The 19950-nt window shown below is 37.8% G+C and overlaps 2 protein-coding genes across 3 annotated transcripts in view; both read right to left on the reverse strand.

Moving 5' to 3' along the window:
- Positions 1–1054: 1054 nt before the first annotated feature.
- On the reverse strand, positions 1055–14749 carry LOC142983566 (erythroid differentiation-related factor 1). Its single transcript, XM_076130508.1, has 15 exons — positions 14504–14749; positions 13829–14013; positions 13119–13227; positions 12256–12393; positions 11213–11357; positions 9620–10324; positions 8920–9212; positions 8388–8516; positions 7384–8035; positions 6624–6782; positions 5762–5981; positions 4728–4908; positions 3634–3773; positions 3069–3226; positions 1055–2365 (listed from the first exon to the last, which is right to left on the reverse strand). The coding sequence occupies exons 1-15, from the start codon at positions 14543–14545 to the stop codon at positions 1983–1985; spliced, it is 3639 nt and encodes a 1212-aa protein (XP_075986623.1). The 5' UTR covers positions 14546–14749; the 3' UTR covers positions 1055–1982.
- Positions 14750–15888: 1139 nt separating this feature from the next.
- The window catches only part of LOC142983464 (facilitated trehalose transporter Tret1), a 48884-nt gene continuing 44822 nt past the window's right edge, over positions 15889–19950 (reverse strand). For both annotated transcript variants that reach the window (XM_076130358.1, XM_076130357.1), the window contains exons 7-11: positions 19689–19865; positions 19083–19175; positions 18447–18673; positions 17975–18127; positions 15889–17134 (exon numbers count right to left, since the gene is read on the reverse strand). In XM_076130358.1, the coding sequence (XP_075986473.1) occupies positions 17104–17134; positions 17975–18127; positions 18447–18673; positions 19083–19175; positions 19689–19865 (681 nt within the window). In that variant the 3' untranslated portion in view covers positions 15889–17103. The remainder of the gene's footprint in view (positions 17135–17974; positions 18128–18446; positions 18674–19082; positions 19176–19688; positions 19866–19950) is intronic.

Consider the following 19950-nt stretch of genomic DNA (forward strand, 5'->3'; position numbering starts at 1 on the left):
AAAATAATTTATTACTAGCATAGCCTAAGAATATATTACTTTTTAGTCTTCATTAAACCAAGCAACATTTTGGTATCATTTAATTGAGTTTTCTGCCGCTTTTTGTGTTTTTCTACTGGTTTCTGTTTTGGTTTCTTACTTTCAACATTTTCAATTCTTTGTTTTTGTCTTCTTTCCGTTTTCTTTGAAAGTTCATTAATAATTATTTCTTTCGCCGTCACATTCTTCACGAGTGCACTGTTCCCAGCTACAGTTTCTTTTATTAAAACTTCTTTTTGGAAACTAACCTTCTTTTCTGCGTTTATTTTCTTTTTCAATATCTTGTTTGATACACCTGGAGATGCAGTGTCCAGTTTTTGGCTTTCAGCGATTTTGTTTAACGCTTTAAACTTGTTTTTGCCGAACTTGACCATTGTAAAGCAGTGAAATAACGTTTACAATATTTATTTCACAAAATACCACACACAATAATCAACTACCACATGAGAATGACACTAGATGTCAATGTCAAATGTCATTTAAACGACGATGCGTTTAGTTTCTTTTCTGTACATAAGTTAAACTTTGATTACCATAGAAGTATATTTCCTTCAGGGAACAATAATCCTCACCTTAATGGATTTCTAACGTTTGATGTTCCTCTCAAACACGATTTATGAATTTACTTTATTTTTTTTACTATTTCAAACATCAATATAATAAATAAATAATAAATGTAACCCATTTATGTCCCACTGCTGGGCAAGGGTCTCCTACCGTAATGAGGGAGGGATTAGGCCTTGAGTCCACCACACTGGCCAAGTGCGGGTTGGGGACTTTGCATGCCCTCAATAAATGCCAAACATTAATACATCTAGAAAATCCGACGCAGAAGTTACAACAGAAACTAGAATGTAGTTTAGTAGTAGAATGTAGTTTAGTAGCAAATGGATTGATTTGCATTGTTTTGAAACTACTTTCTATCCCCATATAGTTGTCTCGAACAGCTGGGAACCAGTCGTCGCAGAATTATTTACATTTAAAATTAAAACAACAATACAATATGTTAAGAAAATGGTATATTTTACAATAAACTTTTAACATCTACACTTCAGTCTTACATTGACATTTATTAAGTCGAACGCCCACCACCATCAAAAATAAGTTAGTTTAGAGTAGCTCCTATATTTGAGTAGGTTTTTCATATACATTATATGTACATGTATAAAATAACTGGCCATTACATCTGACGGTGGCCGTCCGACTTTAGTATTTAAGCTTTCAAATAACTAAGACACCTTAGCACATTACATAGTACTAACTGTTTATTAAGATTTTTTACGTTTTCAGTGCATGCACGAAACTACAACCTAAGTTTATAAGTTGAGCTTTAAAGTAAGTACAAAACATTTGCCTTTAATGTCGTTGTTTATGTTTGCGAGGATAATATTTTACAATTATATTATGTTAATAAGTTAGTATTTTATGTATCAAGTGACGTTCTTATGTCTCTACCTACCCCTAGGGGAAATAGGCTTAAAATACACGCATTCTATGTGTGTATTAATGCTTATGGCAGGCGACAGGATTGTAAATACAGCCAATATCTATCTGCAATACCTTTTATAGTGAACAATATTTTTTAAATACTCGCTGTTTCAGAGTTTTCACTTTACATACACAAACTCACAAAATTCACGTTCTCCCTTTACAATAGTAGATTTTTAGTTATATTACTCTGTATTCAGATAGCTTATGAAAGCGGGTACCGCCATTTTGAAAAAAAACGGCGGTAGGCGGGAAAAATGAAGCTTATTGTACAACAACTGTCTCATTATTCAACGTGTTAGCTTTGATTAGTTATAGCAGATTTCGTTTATGAATAAGTTTCAGATAAACTAACTATAAGATAAAGTGACAGCAAATGTATGACAATACTTATTTTATGAATTTTTACCAATACAGCCAGTCTTACCAGCCAGAGCACCATAGACTAAATTAAATCACTCAAACTCCTTACTAATTTCATTCATAGACAATAAAACATCACATATACTGGCCGCATACTTCCTTATATCTTCATCTTTCTTAATTTTGAGACTAGCACAGTACAATTTTTTATATAAATCAGTTATTTTTTCATAATCTTTATTCGATTTCGATCGGCAGTACTGAATGATACTTTTTAGTATAAAATTGAGTCTGTTTTCGTAGAGGGAGAGAAGACTGTGTTCGTTTTTCATGTTTTTCTCTTCATTGTCTTCTGGTTTGGGTGTGTCCTTCTGTTCTTCAGGGTCCCTGTCTTTCAGGAGTTTCATGATGGAGTGGCACTGACGGAGCAGCTGCACCGCTGATTGTAGGGACTTTAGTTTGAGATTCGGGGACACTGCGGAGGTAGGAAAGGGTCTTTTAAATGGTTATATGTTTGTATTTAACATTAGAAATTGTATAATAACGACTACATAAGCGAAAGCGTATAAGACTAGCAAATAATACTTTTATAAGTAGCAAGTAGATTGCTGATATATATAAGTCTACATAGGCTAGTTGTTATTTTATCTCTTGGATAATAAATTCGACAAATTGGTACAGAGGCTCGGTTGGACGATTAAATCTATACTAATATTATAAAGCTGAAGAGTTCGTTTGTTTGTTTGTTTGTTTGAACGCGCTAATCTCAGGAATTACTGGTTCGATTTGAAAAATTATTTCAGTGTTAGATAGCCCATTTATCGAGAAAGGCTATATAACATCACGCTACGGTCATTAGGAGCGGAGTAGCAATGAAAATGTTACAAAAACGGGGACAATTTTGACCTATTCTCTTAGGTGACGCAAGCGAAGTTGCGCGGTTCAGCTAGTTTATAATATAAATAAATGGATCCTAAGAACCCAAGTTCACGTTAGATAAAAAATAAATCTGTGTATCTGTCACTTACGTTCGATAAACAGACAAGGGTATTTTTAACCGAAAATCGTCTTCCTTATTTCATGAATATTTAGTTAACGCACAAAAACAATTAAAATAAACAGACTAAAAATACTTAATGACAATTTTTGAATATTTTTTTAATGCTGGCAACACTCACCGGCCGCTTGTGTCTCGAGCACGGCGACATGTTCGAGCTGGACCGTGAGGAACATAGCGGCGTCCTCCAGGCTGGCGAACATGTTGGCGCCTTGCTCGTAGTTGCTGCGAGTTGCGTTTAGTAGCGTACGACGCTTCGGACCGTCTTCTTGTGTTATACTGCAAAATAAAAGTTATTTTTATTCTTTTCAAAGACAATTCCCGCACTTAGAATTACTCTTGCGTCGCGGGGCACTTTTACAATTAATATACATACAACGGACATAAAATATAAACTGACCCGAAACAACTATCTGTGGATCGCACAAATATTTGCTCCGTGTGGAAATGGAACCCACGACTTAAATAATTATATACATACATAAAATGTTTGTTCTTCATTACCAATTCAGCCATTTTAACGTAAATACAGGCGTTATATTCACATTTGCATTTATGATAATTTATCGGAAAGTTAATAGTAAACCTTGTGTTTATACACACACAAACAAACAAAGATACATAAAAGACTGTACCTGGGAATTGAACCCACGACCTTATAGTCTACAGTCACTTATTATACTCACCGGTACTGCGAGTGGTAGAGCGATCCTAGCCGGTGGTAGATCATCGCAGCTCGGAACTGGTACAGATACTGTCTCGGTCCAGGGCTCAGTAGACAGTACTTTAGCGCGTGCTTCAATGCTTCGGCTACCTCCGTCACCTCCTGCCAAGGCGGAAATTCTATCAATCAGGCTAGCTTTTGTTCTAACTTCTTCGTCTTGTCGTATGGTTAGTGGTCAACCTAGTGTCAAAATTGTTCAAGCCGCCCCCGAGAGGCCTTTGACGTGGCTTAACGACTATTATCTTTGTTGACAACAACCGGGACCGATTTTTGACGCGCCGTCCGAAGCACGGAGACCACTATGCGGTCACCCATCTATGAAATGAGCGCGGCACCGGTCGCTTAACCCTCAGATCGTTTACCGACCTGTGAGCGCAACTGGCTATGGGCGCCTCTCTTCTAACTACTTTCACGAAAACAGTAGTAGATGCATTTTGATGAAATTTTGGTACACTGATAGATTAAAACTACATTAAATCATATTAGGTCGGGAAAAAAGTCTTTCCGCAGTATAGTAGGTTGAACTTGTAATAAAATCTTTTCTCTACACAAAAAAGCTCGATATTTGGCTACCTCACGAGCTCACTGAAAGAAATCTAATGAACCGTGAACTCATTTGTGATTCTTGAAGCCAAAGAGATTTTATAACAAGTTCATACATACTATAATGCGAAAATACTTTTTCCCCGACCTAATACATGCAATATATCACGCGTTTTTTCCCATAGGGGTAGGCAGGTACACAACAATCCTTACAAACTTATATACTTTTAAATTTTACTCTGGAAAATCTTTCCACGAGGTTAAAATCGTGGGTAGTTGTAAATATGTATAGACGTCGCCAAATTACTTGAACATAACTTGCTGTATTAGAAAGTAAACAGAATGTAGACCCAGTGCAGAGGACACTTGGTTGGCGTTATACCAGTCGGGTGGTCGAAGCTGAAGCGAAACAAACTTTGCGCAAAACTATTATACCTAAACTGACCTAAAAATCGTTCACTAAGATGTAGCGAAATTGTTCAAGTAGTTTGGCGGCACCTATAGTCCACTCACGTTAGCGTAGAGGTCGGGCGAGTCCTGCATGAGCACGGCGCGCGTGTACAGATGGCACGACAGCTCCCACGCCACCAGCTCCCACACGGAGCGCGCGCCGCACGTCTCCCTGGGCCCCAGCAGCTTCAGCGCCGACTGGTACAGCTCCTCCGCCTCGCTGTATAGCCGACGCTTTTCAGTACTACAAACATATGACAGGGCGTAGATTATGAATTAGTTCGCATTATAAACTGCTTAGTTCTTACGTTAAGGATTTTGAGCGGGTAACCCCGAATAGGGTTGTAGTGGGCTCGGTTGACAGTTGCAACACGAGGTGTACACACGCTAACCTATGGGCTTGAAATTTTGTTATGCCTCTGTGTAAAATTGTAATTCAATCAAATAACAAGATGTCGTACAATTCAAGTAAGCTTATATTTTCTTTTCTTGTCGTTACAACGCCCACAATGGATAATGACATGCAACACCGCCTTTAGGCACCTTCTGACGCTCCCACACATATAAAAATTGAGTCAGTATCTACATAGTAATCTAATATCATTTAGAGCATGGGTTTCCAAACGTTTCAGACCACCCCCTTATCTAGAAAAAAAAGAATTCAACGCCATCTTTTGCTCGATATTTACATACATTTTATGTGTTTTTGTTATTTATCATTTGTATTTGTACTCACTACCGCCCCTCACGAAATACTTCAGCGATCACTAGGGGTCTTTTAGCACTTGAGAACCTATGATTTAAAGGATTAGACAACCAAAATCATTAACCCTTTGACCGCCACGGTCGGCTACACACGACAAATCAAAAAATGCTCACCACAATTTCGTCGGCAAATGTCGACAAAAATATAGCGTCGTGAGCACTTTCTATTTTCCAGTCAGTAATAATTACAATTTCAGCATTAAATAGGAAAAAATACGTAGCCGAGAAAATGCGTAGCTGAGTATTTTAGATCAACCTTTTACGAGTACAATTTAAACATTTTTTGATAACCCACTACCCAATTAGTAAATGATGAAAAAAAAAATACTAACCTGAATCCTCCCTGATCACAATGCGCCTTGAACCTCAAGTATCGTCCCTTGTTGCAGTACAACAACGCCAAGTTAGGAATATCGTTGACTTGCTTGAATATCTCCGTGGCCTCGTCCAAGCACTCGAGCGACTTGCGTGACGTCACACTGAACTGTTTCAGCAGGAGTTTCGCTTTAGGGTCCTTAGGGTCCGGCTCTTCGGAGTATTTCATGTAGATTTCTATAGAGAGAAAATTGTATGATTATATTGTGAGGGTGGGTGGATGTAAGTATGTATGTATGGTTGTTTCTTTTTCACGATAAAAGTAATGGATGGATTTTAATGAAGTTTGATACACTGTTAGCCTAATACCTGGTTTTCAACATGGGATACTTATGTTCCCGGGGAATGTTTTTACTCGGACAAAGTCGCGGATAGAACTAACATATTGATATAGGTCAAATTATTGAACATACCACTAGCTCAGGAAAGGAAAGTTCAGAAAGTTCTATCTCAAACGGAGTTAACTCGTTTGCATTAAAGTTTTTATCGTTCAAGCTAGTTTTGAAGGTAGCCGAGAAAAAAGAGGGAGAACGAAAGTGAGATAGAATAAATAGCGAAGTTTGTTATAATGCTTGTGCGTGTGCGTGCTTGTGTATGGGTATTGTGTCTGTGTGAGTGTATTCGTGTGTGCGTGTGAGTGTGAGTGTGTGTTGTGAGTGTGAGTGTGTGTATTCGTGAGTGCGTGATTGTGTGTGAGTGTGTATATACATATGTGTACGTGAGTGCGTGTGTCTAGGGTGTGTGTGTGTTTGTTTGTTTGTTCCTGTGTGTGTCTGTTTGTGAGTGTGTACGTGATTGTGTGTATGTATATATACATACGTTGTGCATCGTTCATGTACCGCACGGCGAGCTCGTTCCCCACGGAGGCCAGGCGCCGCAGCAGCTCCCCGCGCCGGCCGCGCGCCACGCCCGCCGCGCGCCGGTACAGCGCACACGAGCACAACATGGCCGACACCTCGCTCGTGGGCAGGGAGATGTCTGACATACACATACATAATCTTTCAGAAAGTTTCTTACTAAAGTTTAAGTTACTTTATTTGTTTACTAAAGAGCAATGGTAGCCGAGTGGTATAAGTTGACACCTCCCACGCAAGTTGTCGCAGATTCGAGCCCGAGGCAACACACCAATGACTTTTCGAAGTTATGTGTGTATTAGAAATAATTATCACTTGTTCTATCGATGAAGTAAAAAGTGTTGAAAACCTCGCATACTTAATTTTTTTCAATGCATTTATTGAGGACATGCAAATTCTCCAATCGCCACTTGGCCAGCGTGATGGACTCAAGACCCCTCCCTCACATGGGAGATCATTGCCCAACAGTGGGAGAGAAATGGGTTAAGTACTCTCCGATGTGTGAAGATCTACAACCTCAATTTTCTAATTCTAGGCAATACACTAAGCATTTCTTGAAAGAAAGCTCACTACATAAGTTTTTGGGATTCGAATCCGAGACCGCTGTGTGTCATTCAAGTACACTATCAACCCACAAGAGCAATTACGAGATAAAACAAATTATTAGTACTATAAAAGTGTATACAACTCGATAAATTAAAAATAAGCCCGAAAAAAACACGTACCTAGGTCAAATTCATCTACAGTAACATCATCAACTTCTTCCAACATATCATTTTCAATCTCCAATCTGATCTGAGTGTCAATATCATGATCTTTCTCAAACTGCTTCCTGTACTGGTCCATAGCATGCCAGTTCTTGCTCATTTGGAAATAATTGTCACCCACCCGGCCAATTAGACACCCAGCATCAACCACCTTACTTTTTATTATCATATTACATAACAATTTCTGACAACGGCTGGCTATGTCAATATATTTCAAAGAGAAACCATATTGGCCGTCCGAATAACTATATTCGGCCATCGTAGCATAAGCCAAACAAATTTTCTCATACAGCAAAGTTTTTAAATGTAACTTCCAAGCGAAATTGTCGTCGCGATTAGGTTCGTGCCATGTGGGGTAAACTTTTTTGTCTTTGAGCACTTGTATCGCGTTTTTGTCTATGGTCGACTTGGACTCTATGAGGCAGTTTCCGGTTTTGTCTGACGTCTTCCTGTCTCGTTTCCGGCGTCGGCTCCTAGAGGTGTGCTCTTTGGTTTCTGATTTCTTTGTAATCGGTTCGTAACTCATTTTGATCGGTTCGTACGGATTCGCCATTTTAGGATGCTGTTCTTCAATAATTATTTGCTGTTTCAAACGCTCGCGTTCTTCTTCCTAAGAAAATAATAAAATAAATTAAAGATCAACCACCACTTTAAAAAGTATGACTAAAGAAAAACGTCGTTTGCTGGTAAACCACTGTAAAGTATTATTTAGGCAGCCAAAAGTAGTAATGGGTAACTTTAATCGAGCATCAAGACTTATTAGATAATCAATTACATTCAAATAATCTAAAAAATATATATTCTGACAATTAAAAATGAACTATAGTATATTTTCAAGAATATTTTACGAGCAATAGAGCTAGCCGTATATAAAAGTGATAAATTCAAGCATGTTTTTTAAAGGATTTAAGTCTTCTAAGCCCCTTGGAGCCTGTATAGCTAGTATGTACTGTATATCTCACCTTACACTTGTTGATAGTGACATTGTGCAGAGCTAACAGTCCCTTGAGCGCATGCGCCAGCGCTCGGCCGCAGCGCTGCGGCGGCGACGGCGGCAACGACGAACTGCCCACACTGTCTCGCTTACGATCCTATGAACATACATACATATACACTAGCTGACCCGACAAACGTCGTTTTACCATATTAATTATACTAAAATGGTTAAAAATTAGGTTTGGTAATAGAAGGGTAAAAATGTAGGGTCGTATGTATTTTCTAATGCGACACAAAAAAAAGAATTATAAAATGATAAGGGTGGCCGATTGTCAGATCTACTCAATATACTCATAATTTCATGAGAATTGGTCAAGGTCATTCGGTTTTGTTGTACCCGAATATGTGTGTAGTAAGCTTAGCTTTCTTTCCAATTTTTTTGGGGTGAGAAATATCCCTATCGAGTACCCGATTTTTCTGGGGGAAATCTCGGTGGTGAGTCCTTGGATCCTGAAAAACCTCACCAGTGCTTGTAGCAAGTAGCAATTATAAACTTACCCCAATAGTACTTCTAACTTTATCTCCAATCTCCTTCAACGCCAACCCTCTGATCTGAACAGCGAGAGCCTTATCATCATCAGTCTGATTCTCCACCTCCGCGTCCTGGGTTCTTTCCCCGGGCTGCTCACTCTCAGTCTCATGTACCACTTGATCGTCAGCTTGATTCTCGCCTTGGTCATTGGTGTCCGAGGTTTGGTTCTCGGTCACGTCAACAGGTTCTTCGCAAATGTCTTCCGAGTGTGGGTAGTCGGAAAAGTCCGCGTCTTCGCCGTCTGAATCCGAGTTATCGTCTAGAAGAAAAACGTGGATTTTTGCAATATTTCTATAAATGGTTCTTTAATATGTCGTTAGTGTAAAAAAAAGACAAAAATTATAAGGCGATATTAAGATTGAAATGATGACAAATTAATAATGTGCATTCAATTCAACTTTAAAAATAAAAATTCTTTTATTATATTGTAAATTCTAGTGAAATTTGTTATCAAATGAATTATTTTGATTTACTTATTCTATTGTACGAAATTGCGTATACGTACGACGTACGCAGACATACGTACAAACATTTTTGCGTTTGAGTTCTGAAAATATAGCTCAAATTTATATTATTCATTTTAAAAACTTTAATTAAGTAACCCATACTTAACTAAAGTTTTTAAAATAATTACATAAACAGACCATAAAAATATATAAAACTTACCTTTAAAATCCGGGTTGGCAGGATTAGTAGTAGCCGGCACATACAGATCAGCGAGCATATAATGACTGGACGCCACAATCTGCGGGTAGCGCTCCACTTTCAACAACTCTATGACATGTTCCAGCAGCTGTTTCACATGTTTCGACCTGTTCGCCATGCGCATGTTCCTCGCCACACGGTACAGTAACATAGCCACTGGCGTAGTGAACGGGTTGTCCAAACTATCAGGACATAAAGACGTCAAATCATACAATTTCACAACATCATCATGTGGACCTTTAAACAGCCAATACGTATGGCCAGCTTTCGTTGCATTAGACTTTAAAAACGACAATATATTTTGAGCCACATTCCTTATAACTTTCGGTGAAAATTTCGAGTTTTCCATATTAGGTAATTCTTCGGTTTTCATTGGTTCGTATTTTTGTACTATGCCGTCTAAGTGGTAACACATGAGTACTTCGGGGACGTTACACATAAGGTTGTCTAACCAATAGTCTATTCCTGTTAGGACGTTGATGGGTTCCCTAGCGTCTCTTAGTCTGAGGCTGACGCAGGGTCGGTCCTTGTCGCCGAAGATCGGAAGGTCGGATCCTATCAGCATGTGTATGTCTTCGAAGGTCCAGAGCACGTTGCGATTGTATAAATGTTCTGTGGGAGGCTCTTCAGGTTTCTCTTTCGTTTCAGGCTCCGGGAGGAATGGACCTGTGATGGAAGAAAGTAAAACTTTATTAAATAAAGAACTATTAGTGAGGATCAAATTTTATTAATTTCTACTTAGTAGCTGCAAACTATATTGTTCGCGGATATGACAACATATTCTTTTGTCTTAGGCATTATATTTTTAAGTATTAGATTCTTCGTTTTTCATGTCATATTAGGATTATCGTGGTTATATTTCTGGGTGCAGCACCAAGTGCAATCCGAGTCCTAGTATAATGGGTAGTTGACTGCGTTAACGAAAAATTATTAAACTTGTGTTCGTAAAAGGTTCATATAAAATACCCAGGCTATGCAATTTTGCTGGTAAATAGTGCATTTTATTAGGCACTCCTTTGATACCAACTAAATATAGTAGTAGTAGTAATATAAAAATACGAAACTGTGACGTCACTATTTCGTATTCCTATACTAAAATGTATTTTTGACATTTCATCAAGAGAAGTTGATTTGACTGGTAATCATTTACCATATTGTTATATCTAGAATACATTTTTTTTTAATGAAAAAGCAAGTTTTGTCTTATTAAAAAGATACACCAGTCCTTCGCATAATCTATACTAATAAAGCTGAAGAGTTTGTTTGTTTGATTGTTTGTTTGTTTGAACGCGCTAATCTCAGGAACTACGGGTCCGATTTGAAAAATTATTTCAGTGTTAGATAGCCCATTTCTCTAGGAAGGCTATAGGCTATAAATCATCACGCTACGACCAATAGGAGCAGAGTACAAGTAAAAAATGTTACAAAAACGGGAAAATTTTTGATCCATTCTCTCTTATATGACGCAAGCGAAGTTGCGCGGATCAGCTAGTGGGATATAATTCGGGATTAGTGGCATATCCCAACTGATCCTTCTAGTACGTGTATAGTTACCAGTGATGGTCATGGGCGTGGCCACTTGGCTGAGCGGTGCCGGCGCGGGCCCCTGCAGCGGGCCCGACACGCTGTGCGACAGGAACTTGTGCGTCAGCTGCAGCGCAGAGCTCGGGGCGGGGGATAACATCAACTTGCTGCGCTCCTGACAAATATAACACACATTACTGATTATTTACTTTATTTTAAAACAATAAATTTAAGTATACTACATTATTTAATGTATAATAGAATACGAGAATTAACGCGAACGTGACACGCATTTTACCTTAAAATGCCTAACGCTTCGGCGCAGGTTGCACTCGCCGTGGTCGCAGGCTGGCTCTGCGACCACTGCGTTAATTCCCGTATTCTATTATACATTAAACATGCAACGCGAGAGTTTAAAAGTTATGATACAACATTATTTTTAGTATAATATACTAGAGCTGAAAATAGTTTGTGCAGAATCCGTAACATAGTCGATTAAACCGGTTTTTATATTTTCTACAACATGCTGCTACAATGGCTTATTTTCTTCAACGTATATAGTAACGCAGTGGTAAAGACTATCGTACATAGCAACTGTATAGACGTGTCCATTTCTTAACTGGGCGAGTCTGAGGCTACAATCGAACCCGAAACTATGAAAATTCCCCCCAACGAAGGGAGAGAAATTTCCCGCGGGTAAAGCCGCAGGCGGAAAACTGTTAACCATATAACATAGTAATAAAAAAACTGTTAAATTCAAATTATGACAACATTTACAACTGTGTTTCGAAAGGCACGTTAAATTATGGGTCCCGGCTGTCATTTTCGAAGATCTTTGACAGTCGTTAACAGTAGAAGCTTGAATGTCTGACAACCAGTCTTAACGAAGGGTATTGTTATATCCCAGATAACTGGGTTGTGGAGGTCGGATAGGCAGTCGCTCTATTTAAAACATTGGTATCCAGCTGCATCCGGTCAAATCCGGTGAGACTGGAAGCCGAGTCCAACATAGTTTAGAACAAAGGCTAAGCTGATAAAAATATAATATATTTACAACTGGTATACATTCTCACCTGTTCCGACATGGTCTTGAGTATGTTCTCATAGAAGAAGTCCTTCAGCCAGGACCACTCGGACTTCATGAGATAGTCGTACACGTCGAAATCGTCCAGCAGCAGAGTGTTCTCCACTCGGTGCACCATCATGCTCACCTGAAAATTATCCATACTAATATTATAAATGCGAAAGTAACTCTGTCTGTCTGTCTGTCTGCTACTCAATCACGCCTAAACTACTGAACCAATTTGCATAAAATTTGGTATGAAGATATTTTGATACCCGAGAAAGGACATAGGCTATATATCATCACGCTACGACCAAAAGGAGCAGAGTACCAGTAATTAATGTTACAAAAACGGGGAAAAATTTCAGCAATTCTCTCTTATTGGACGCAAGCGAAGTTTCGCGGGTCAGCAGTAAAAAATAAATCAACAACATAAAATTCTAGGCACCAGGATACATATGTGCATAAGATGTGCTTGTTCTTTTCATCTCCATCGCTATATACCCGGAAAGCTTTTTCCCTACAGGACAGGCATATTGCCTAGTGTCAGGAGTTTTGAAACGTCCACATTACTTATGTACCTGTCCTTTGCCGTAATTATAGACATAGCTATTAAGACTAATTTTTAATAATATAAAACAATAATTTTCTAGCCTATTTCTGTGTCCCACTGCTGAGCAAAAGGCCTCCCCCCTAGACTTTAAATAAATATATTTAAATAAATTTTCAAATAATCCGAAAAGCTCTTTTCCTGCCTTGGGTGAGCCTTCTTAGACCTTTTGAACAACAGACATGTCTGCTTACTACTATAGATGTAAAGCATTAAATAAAAAGACAATGACATATTATTATGCTAAAAAAGTGCAAACTCACAGTGCCATTAGGCTGGTATGGCAACTTGAGTAGTTTCTTGATGCACTCCGCACCTGATATGACGTCCACTTCACCCACACAGTCTGGGAACATGTGAGCCATTCTGAAGCTGCAATACAAATTATATTCAATAACATAGTGCCAGCATATCATTAATGGTCCTTTACAAGGGGTAAACTTGAACAGTTTTAACTAGTTACCAAAGGCTATGCAAAACATTTAAAAGAATTAAAATATCCTTCATAAGTATTTCATAAATAATGCTAAATGAGTTTTTTTTAACCCATTACTGTCCCGCTGCAGGGCAAGGGTCCCCTCCCAAACGAGGGGGAGGGGTTAGGCCTTGAGTCCACCATGCTGACCAAGTGCGGGGACTGCATGCCCTCAATAAATGTATTAAACAAATTTTAGGCATGCAAGATTGCATCACGATGTTCTCCTTCACCATTAAAGCAAGTGATAATTATTTCTTATACACACATAACTCCGAAAAGTCATTGGTCTGTTGCCTTGGGTTCGTACATGCAACCACTTGCGTGGGAGATGCCAACTTAAACCACTCGCATTTTAAGTTAAATTATTGACTTTTAATTTATTTGATATATTTATTTTTATTGAATACTGTGTTATTGGAACTAGCCATAAAGCTAGGATAGCCACAAAGGTTAACAAAAAAAAGTGTAAGAAAGATAAATACGTAAAGATGCTACCTTGAGAGGCCAGTGCCTCGAGTAAGTATCTGCTTCAGCCCATAAGAGTCTATAGCAGCGCCCCAGTTAGATGGAGGCATATTGAGGTCCGTATTACATTGCAGCCGAGCGTAACCCACAGGACTTTGGAACGCAGTGTACTTCACCACCGCTGTTGATTTGATGCCAGGAGATGGACTGCGACTCTGTTACGCAAGTTTGCTGTTTTATCGTAATTGAATGGAGGTAACAATGGAATTAGTAAATATACATGCATAAATTAAATTATGCTTTTGTAAATAGGGGTAAGCAGTGACCAAAAATGTCACTTAGTGTGATCCTTACAAACTAATAGACTAATACTAATTAGTCTTTAGATTAAAGTTATTTACCTAATTAAATATTGAGCATTTAAGTCATAAATTTACAAAAAAGGTATTAATATTGTACATTATTATGTTTTCCTGTTTTTATTATCGTTCTAGGATACAGAAACTACTGTAGAACTTATTGCCAATAAATAAGACTTGTAAGAATAATCTTACCTTCATTTTATGAATTATGTATCATAACATGTCTACAACACAAGGTTACTCGCTATTTTTAATTCATAATATTCCAATAAGTCTACATTTCATTCAGCCGTGTTAAGTGTTAGAGTAAATTCTCAAAAATTCTAGAAAAAACATCTGTTACCTTAGTCCTTTTGATTTCGTTCTCATTTTCGACGTCCTCCATTCTTCAGATACGTCTGAACATAAAAAATATTACACAACAGGAATGTATCCGCCTTCAACACGAAATATAAACGTTTTTAACGTGGGATTGGAATTTATTTATTCTTTTCCACAAGCAAGGGAACTATTTATTACAACATACATGTGATGTTGACATATAGGTCTTAGGCGCTTAGAAATAAAGACTATTTTTCGTTTTTCGTAAACACGAAATTTGCGGCGTACTTATGTCACGCTGACATTAATGACATTTGCAAATTACGTTTCGATTCATTCATGAAATTATCTTGAAATCTAACAGCAAGGACTAAAGGATATTATGAGTACATTATACATAATATTTTTTGTTTTTTTTACTTCAGTTCAGAATTGTTTCGTATTTAACTATCTATCATTTATTAGCCTGTATATTTTTAATAAGCTCTGATTAAGGGACGTGATTTTCTACGGAAAAGCTAAATTTCGACTATGATAGTTAATTGGTAGCTAACTGTTTTACAACCGGCGCTAAACTTATTAAATAAGTTCCTAATTTCCCTAGCATCTGCTGTAGGTGAGTACCTACCGCAGTGATGTCGTCCTGGCCGATTTCGGCTACGGCGGCCAGTTTCATTGAAACCAGCCAACTGTGCAGGACATTGTTTATAGTGGCCAAGTGTGTGCACAATACACAGGTACACTCTCTGTTCCTTTACTCTCATAGTCTGGTGGGACGGCTAAACCGACACGACCAGAGAGAGGTCAGGCGCAGGACCGACGGGTTTACGTGCTCTCCGAGGCACGTAGGTCTAAGACCTCAACTTCCTAACTCCGGGCAATCTCTGAGAATTTATAAACAGAAAATCTCAGAAAAGACTTTTTAGCCCAACCCAGGATTCGAACCTGAGAACTACGTCTTGATGCAACATTATAAAACCATTATGATGCTAAATTACCACCAGGTGTGCGATTTAAATTTCACTAATAGCAGAAATAAGAACAACGATGTCTTTTAGCATTTTTTTGTTAGTAGTAGCCCTTTTGAGTGGGGAATTGGAGGCTTGCATTAATAGTTTAGGTACTTGGCTATCCACAGAGTAAGTAAGTAAGTAGGTAGGTACCTTATTTTTTTAATAAACTTGTTATGAAGAACTATAGTGGTCGTCACACATCTCTGGTAAGTATTACTCAAGTAAGTACTGTACTTGCACGGAGTTACTTTTCTCACTTATTATGATGAACTAATGATAGAACTAAATAATTGAATCCTCGATCACTATAAAAACAATGTGTTAACCGCGACTACAACCCACGAAACTATCTGGATTGAGTTATGGATGAGGGAGTAAAAATAAAAAAAACAAATTAATATATAACATTTTATTCGTAACAATATTACAATTACATTAAAAATAATTATGTACAATGGTAACATTATGTTTCTACTATCACAAAGCGCCGGATCCACTGGCATACACTAAATTGTACTTAGTTTTGTGTATGGAACTCATTTTCTTATAATAATAGGGGTTTATGGTCAATAGGGTCAAAATCGACCCTAGGGTAATAGTGGGAGTAAAAAGATGCCGACGTTACCCTAAGTAAATAGATCCTTTTCATTGATTGTAATTCCATCTTCATAATTCGTATCAATTTCGCATCAAAACATTTAAAATTCGTTAAAAATATATAATTATATACGTATTATTCGCAAATATATTCGAAAATCTAACTTAATTTAATATAAAAGTAAAAAACATCTCCTTTTATTAAATAAATTAGTTTTCCTACTTTGTTGATCGTCTACATCGAAAAGTTAAAAAGTATAAAATTATACATATATCACTGGAATATAAATAAAATAAAATATATGGTCTAGTCAATATAGTAATAAAATTAACCCTTTTGAAGGGTCACCAAAATATTTATCGACAACAAAATTAAGTCCAATTTTGGAATGCTTGATGACTATCACTGGATATATAAAACAAGTGTGGTAAGCGCCATTTAAGTTTATGTTTCTGAATACAGCAACAAGCCGCAAGAATGCGAAAATAAATACAAGAAGGTAACGCTGACGTCGTTCCGTTCCACGATCATATTAAATGACGCATACCATACAGCTTTTATTAAAATATATTTTTATTAACTTATTTTTTTATGAACTGCCTGTCACAATGCAATGTGTATTTCTTATTCTAGTCAATCTTTGGTCTTCTTCTTTTTTTAAGGAACAAGTGATTTTTCATTGACAATAGGACACATTATGGCACATGACTTTAATGGCGATACAATTAGGGGTCGATTTATTTTTTTCACATCTATGACCCTTGCGTTACCCCATTGGAATAATCAAAGATTTCTTACATTAATATTATTCCAAAAAATATTACCCTTGCACTGCGCAGTCGGATAAAAGAAGTATAACTTCAGCCTAATACAATTTACCGAGAATATTACTTCAAACTGCCATAGACAATCAGTTTTTCCATTAGTGCAAGAAACTAATGATTATGTCATAATTATAAGTTAAAACAGATATGTGTATTCATTTTTATAAATAAATATAAATTCGATGGTTTAAGCTTTCTCCGACTTTGGAGATGATGTCCTGAAACAAGAAAAAGAATGGTTAAATAATGTCCTACATAATACTAGACCTACCCTCTCATAAACACACTACAAACCTGTTTTAGTTAAAAAACTACTAAAATAGATTTTCTCCCTTTCATTTCGCTAAGGAGTGAAAGAAACAAAGCTCTTTATAAGCCTTTCATAACTTCATAATTTTATGAATAAGAGGGTAACAATTCAAGAATCTGTTTTTAATGTCACGAGTGCATATTACACAGGTAGTTACACTCTTTATTCCATCACTCTCATAGTCCAGTGTGTCAGGCACATTAGGTTTAAAGGTGCCCAAAATTCTTGACTTTTGTTAAGTCATACTATCTCTTAGCGTATCTTAACAAATCAAGAATTTGATAGATAGAGGACATTGCAGAAGACCACAGCCATACATACATAAATGAAAAAATACCGGAAACAATGGGATACTATCAGTAAATATCCCTCGCTTAACGGTCGTCATCATTATCTTCTTATAGAGGCAAAATCGACAGTTCAACAAAATGTTTCCAGAAAAAGTGCCATTAATGTCGAATTTTGTCTTTAAAATATTGCAAGAAAATTTTGTTTCCATCAATGATTGGGCAAAAATAACCTGTTACTGTTCCACTGGTAGGCAAAGGTCTCTTCTCGTAATGAGGGAAAGGTTAGGCCTTGTATTCTTCTTCTTCTTAAAGTGTCTCTCCAACTAGTATAGGTTGGCAATCAGCTCTGCATATTTCGTCTTATCCTTTGCCAGACAAAAGAGTTCAGCAGCACTCCCTAATCCTACTCCCTAGGCCTTGAATCCAGACTTAAATAAGAAAATGGATAAAATATTTACCTTCCAGAAAGCATGTCTTGAATCTCCTGGAAGCTCTTGCCCTTGGTCTCGGGGACCAGGAACAGTGTGAAGAAGAATGCCAACACGCAACAAATACCAAATATGAAGAAGGTGTAGCCCATTCCCAACGCCGCAGCGATCGCACTGAAATACCTGTGGACATAACAAGACGGGATTAGTATAGCCCGCATCAAGAATTTCTTTTTTTATGAAAATCGTAGGATCTGGGTGACTGTGGCGATCATTGCTGAACATGAGAACTCGGGTGCATTTTTTTTTAAAAGACATCTCTCGCACTAAGAATTGCTCTTGTGTCGCGGGGACTTAGAAACAACGGACACAAAGCACAACCAGACCCGAAACAACTATTTACGGATCGCACAAATAATTGTTCCGTGTGGGAATCGAACGAACTCCCGACGCAATGGTATCGGCGTGACGACCTAAACCAGGCATTCAAATACAATATTACCTCGTAATCAAGAAGGACAGAGCCCAACAAAACGCTGTGGCGATAGGTGACGCGATGGCCTTGACTTCAATGGGGAACAGCTCGGACATGACGGCCCACGGCAGCGGCCCCAGACCCCAGCAGTACGTCACAATGAACAGGATCAGGGACAGCACCGGCAGGAAACCGATCTTCGACGTCACCGGGCTGTTGTTCTGCGAGAGCACGAAGAACATACCTAGGAGACCCTGGAAATAAATCATTCATATTAGTTTTATTCTGTAAGCTGACCCAATTTCGCTTACGTCACATAAGAGAGAATTGGTCGTAATTCTCCGTTTTTGTAGTTGTACTCTACTCCTTGAGGTTGTAGCGTGATGATATATAGCCTATAGCCTTCCTCGATAATTGAGCTATCTAACACTGAAACAATGTTTCAAATCGAACCAGTAGTGCCTGAGATTAGCGCGTTCAAACAAACAATCTCTTCAGCTTTATAATATTAGTATAGATTATAATATTAGTATAGATTTAGTAACTGACTCAATATAAAGACTTATTTCATTATCAATAATACTCATGCCAAATATTACTTGCTACCGTTTGTAAGGGAAAAGTGGTTTTGCTTTGTTATTTCAAAGAAGGTAGTATACTCACCAGACCGACAGCTGTACCACACGAGGAGATGAGGAGCAGGATCCTACGTCCGAGCCTGTCCACTACGAACGGAGTGATACAAGAAGCTACCACCTGTAGAAAATCATCAATTTTAATTATATGATCTTACTGCCAAAAGATGTGCCCGGTCTGCCCGGTCATTCATTGCTTAGCCTTTCTTACAAAGCATGTTGGAGTCGGAGTCTTCCAGTCTCACTGGATCTGAATACCAGTATTTTACATGGAGCGACTGCCTATCTGACCTTCACAACCCAGTTTCTTGGGTTATAACACGATACCCTTCGGTAATACTTTAAATGTATTTAACAAATTTTAGGAATGCAAGGTTTCCTCACGATGTTTTCATTCACCGTTATAGCAAGTGATATTTATTTAATAATATAAATAACTAGCGGACCCAACATACATTGTCCTGTCTACACGTCTTTAATTTGAAAATTTTAAACTTTTTTTAATAATCTAAACCATTCTCAGATCCCCTTGAACACACACAAAAAATTTCATCAAAATCGGTCCAGGCTTTTAAGAGAAGTTCAGTGACATACACACTTACAGAAGAATTATATATATAAAGATTTAATTTACCTGCACAACACCAATAATGATAGTAGCAACAGAAGGATCTATGCCGGAGCCGGCAGCATTGAAGATGTTCGTCATATAGAACAGCACGGCGTTGATACCACAAAACTGTTGGAAGAACACCAGCGCGCAAGAGATGTAGAATGCCTTGAAGTTACTGCCGCGGAACACGTCTGCTACCTGAAAGAAGAATAGAAGAATAAATAAATAAATATTATTGGACAACTCACACACGGTCATTTGATTCCAAACTAAGCAGAGCTTG

Source organism: Anticarsia gemmatalis, chromosome 24 (assembly GCF_050436995.1).
Source record: "Anticarsia gemmatalis isolate Benzon Research Colony breed Stoneville strain chromosome 24, ilAntGemm2 primary, whole genome shotgun sequence".
NCBI classification, from domain to species: Eukaryota; Metazoa; Arthropoda; class Insecta; order Lepidoptera; family Erebidae; genus Anticarsia; species Anticarsia gemmatalis.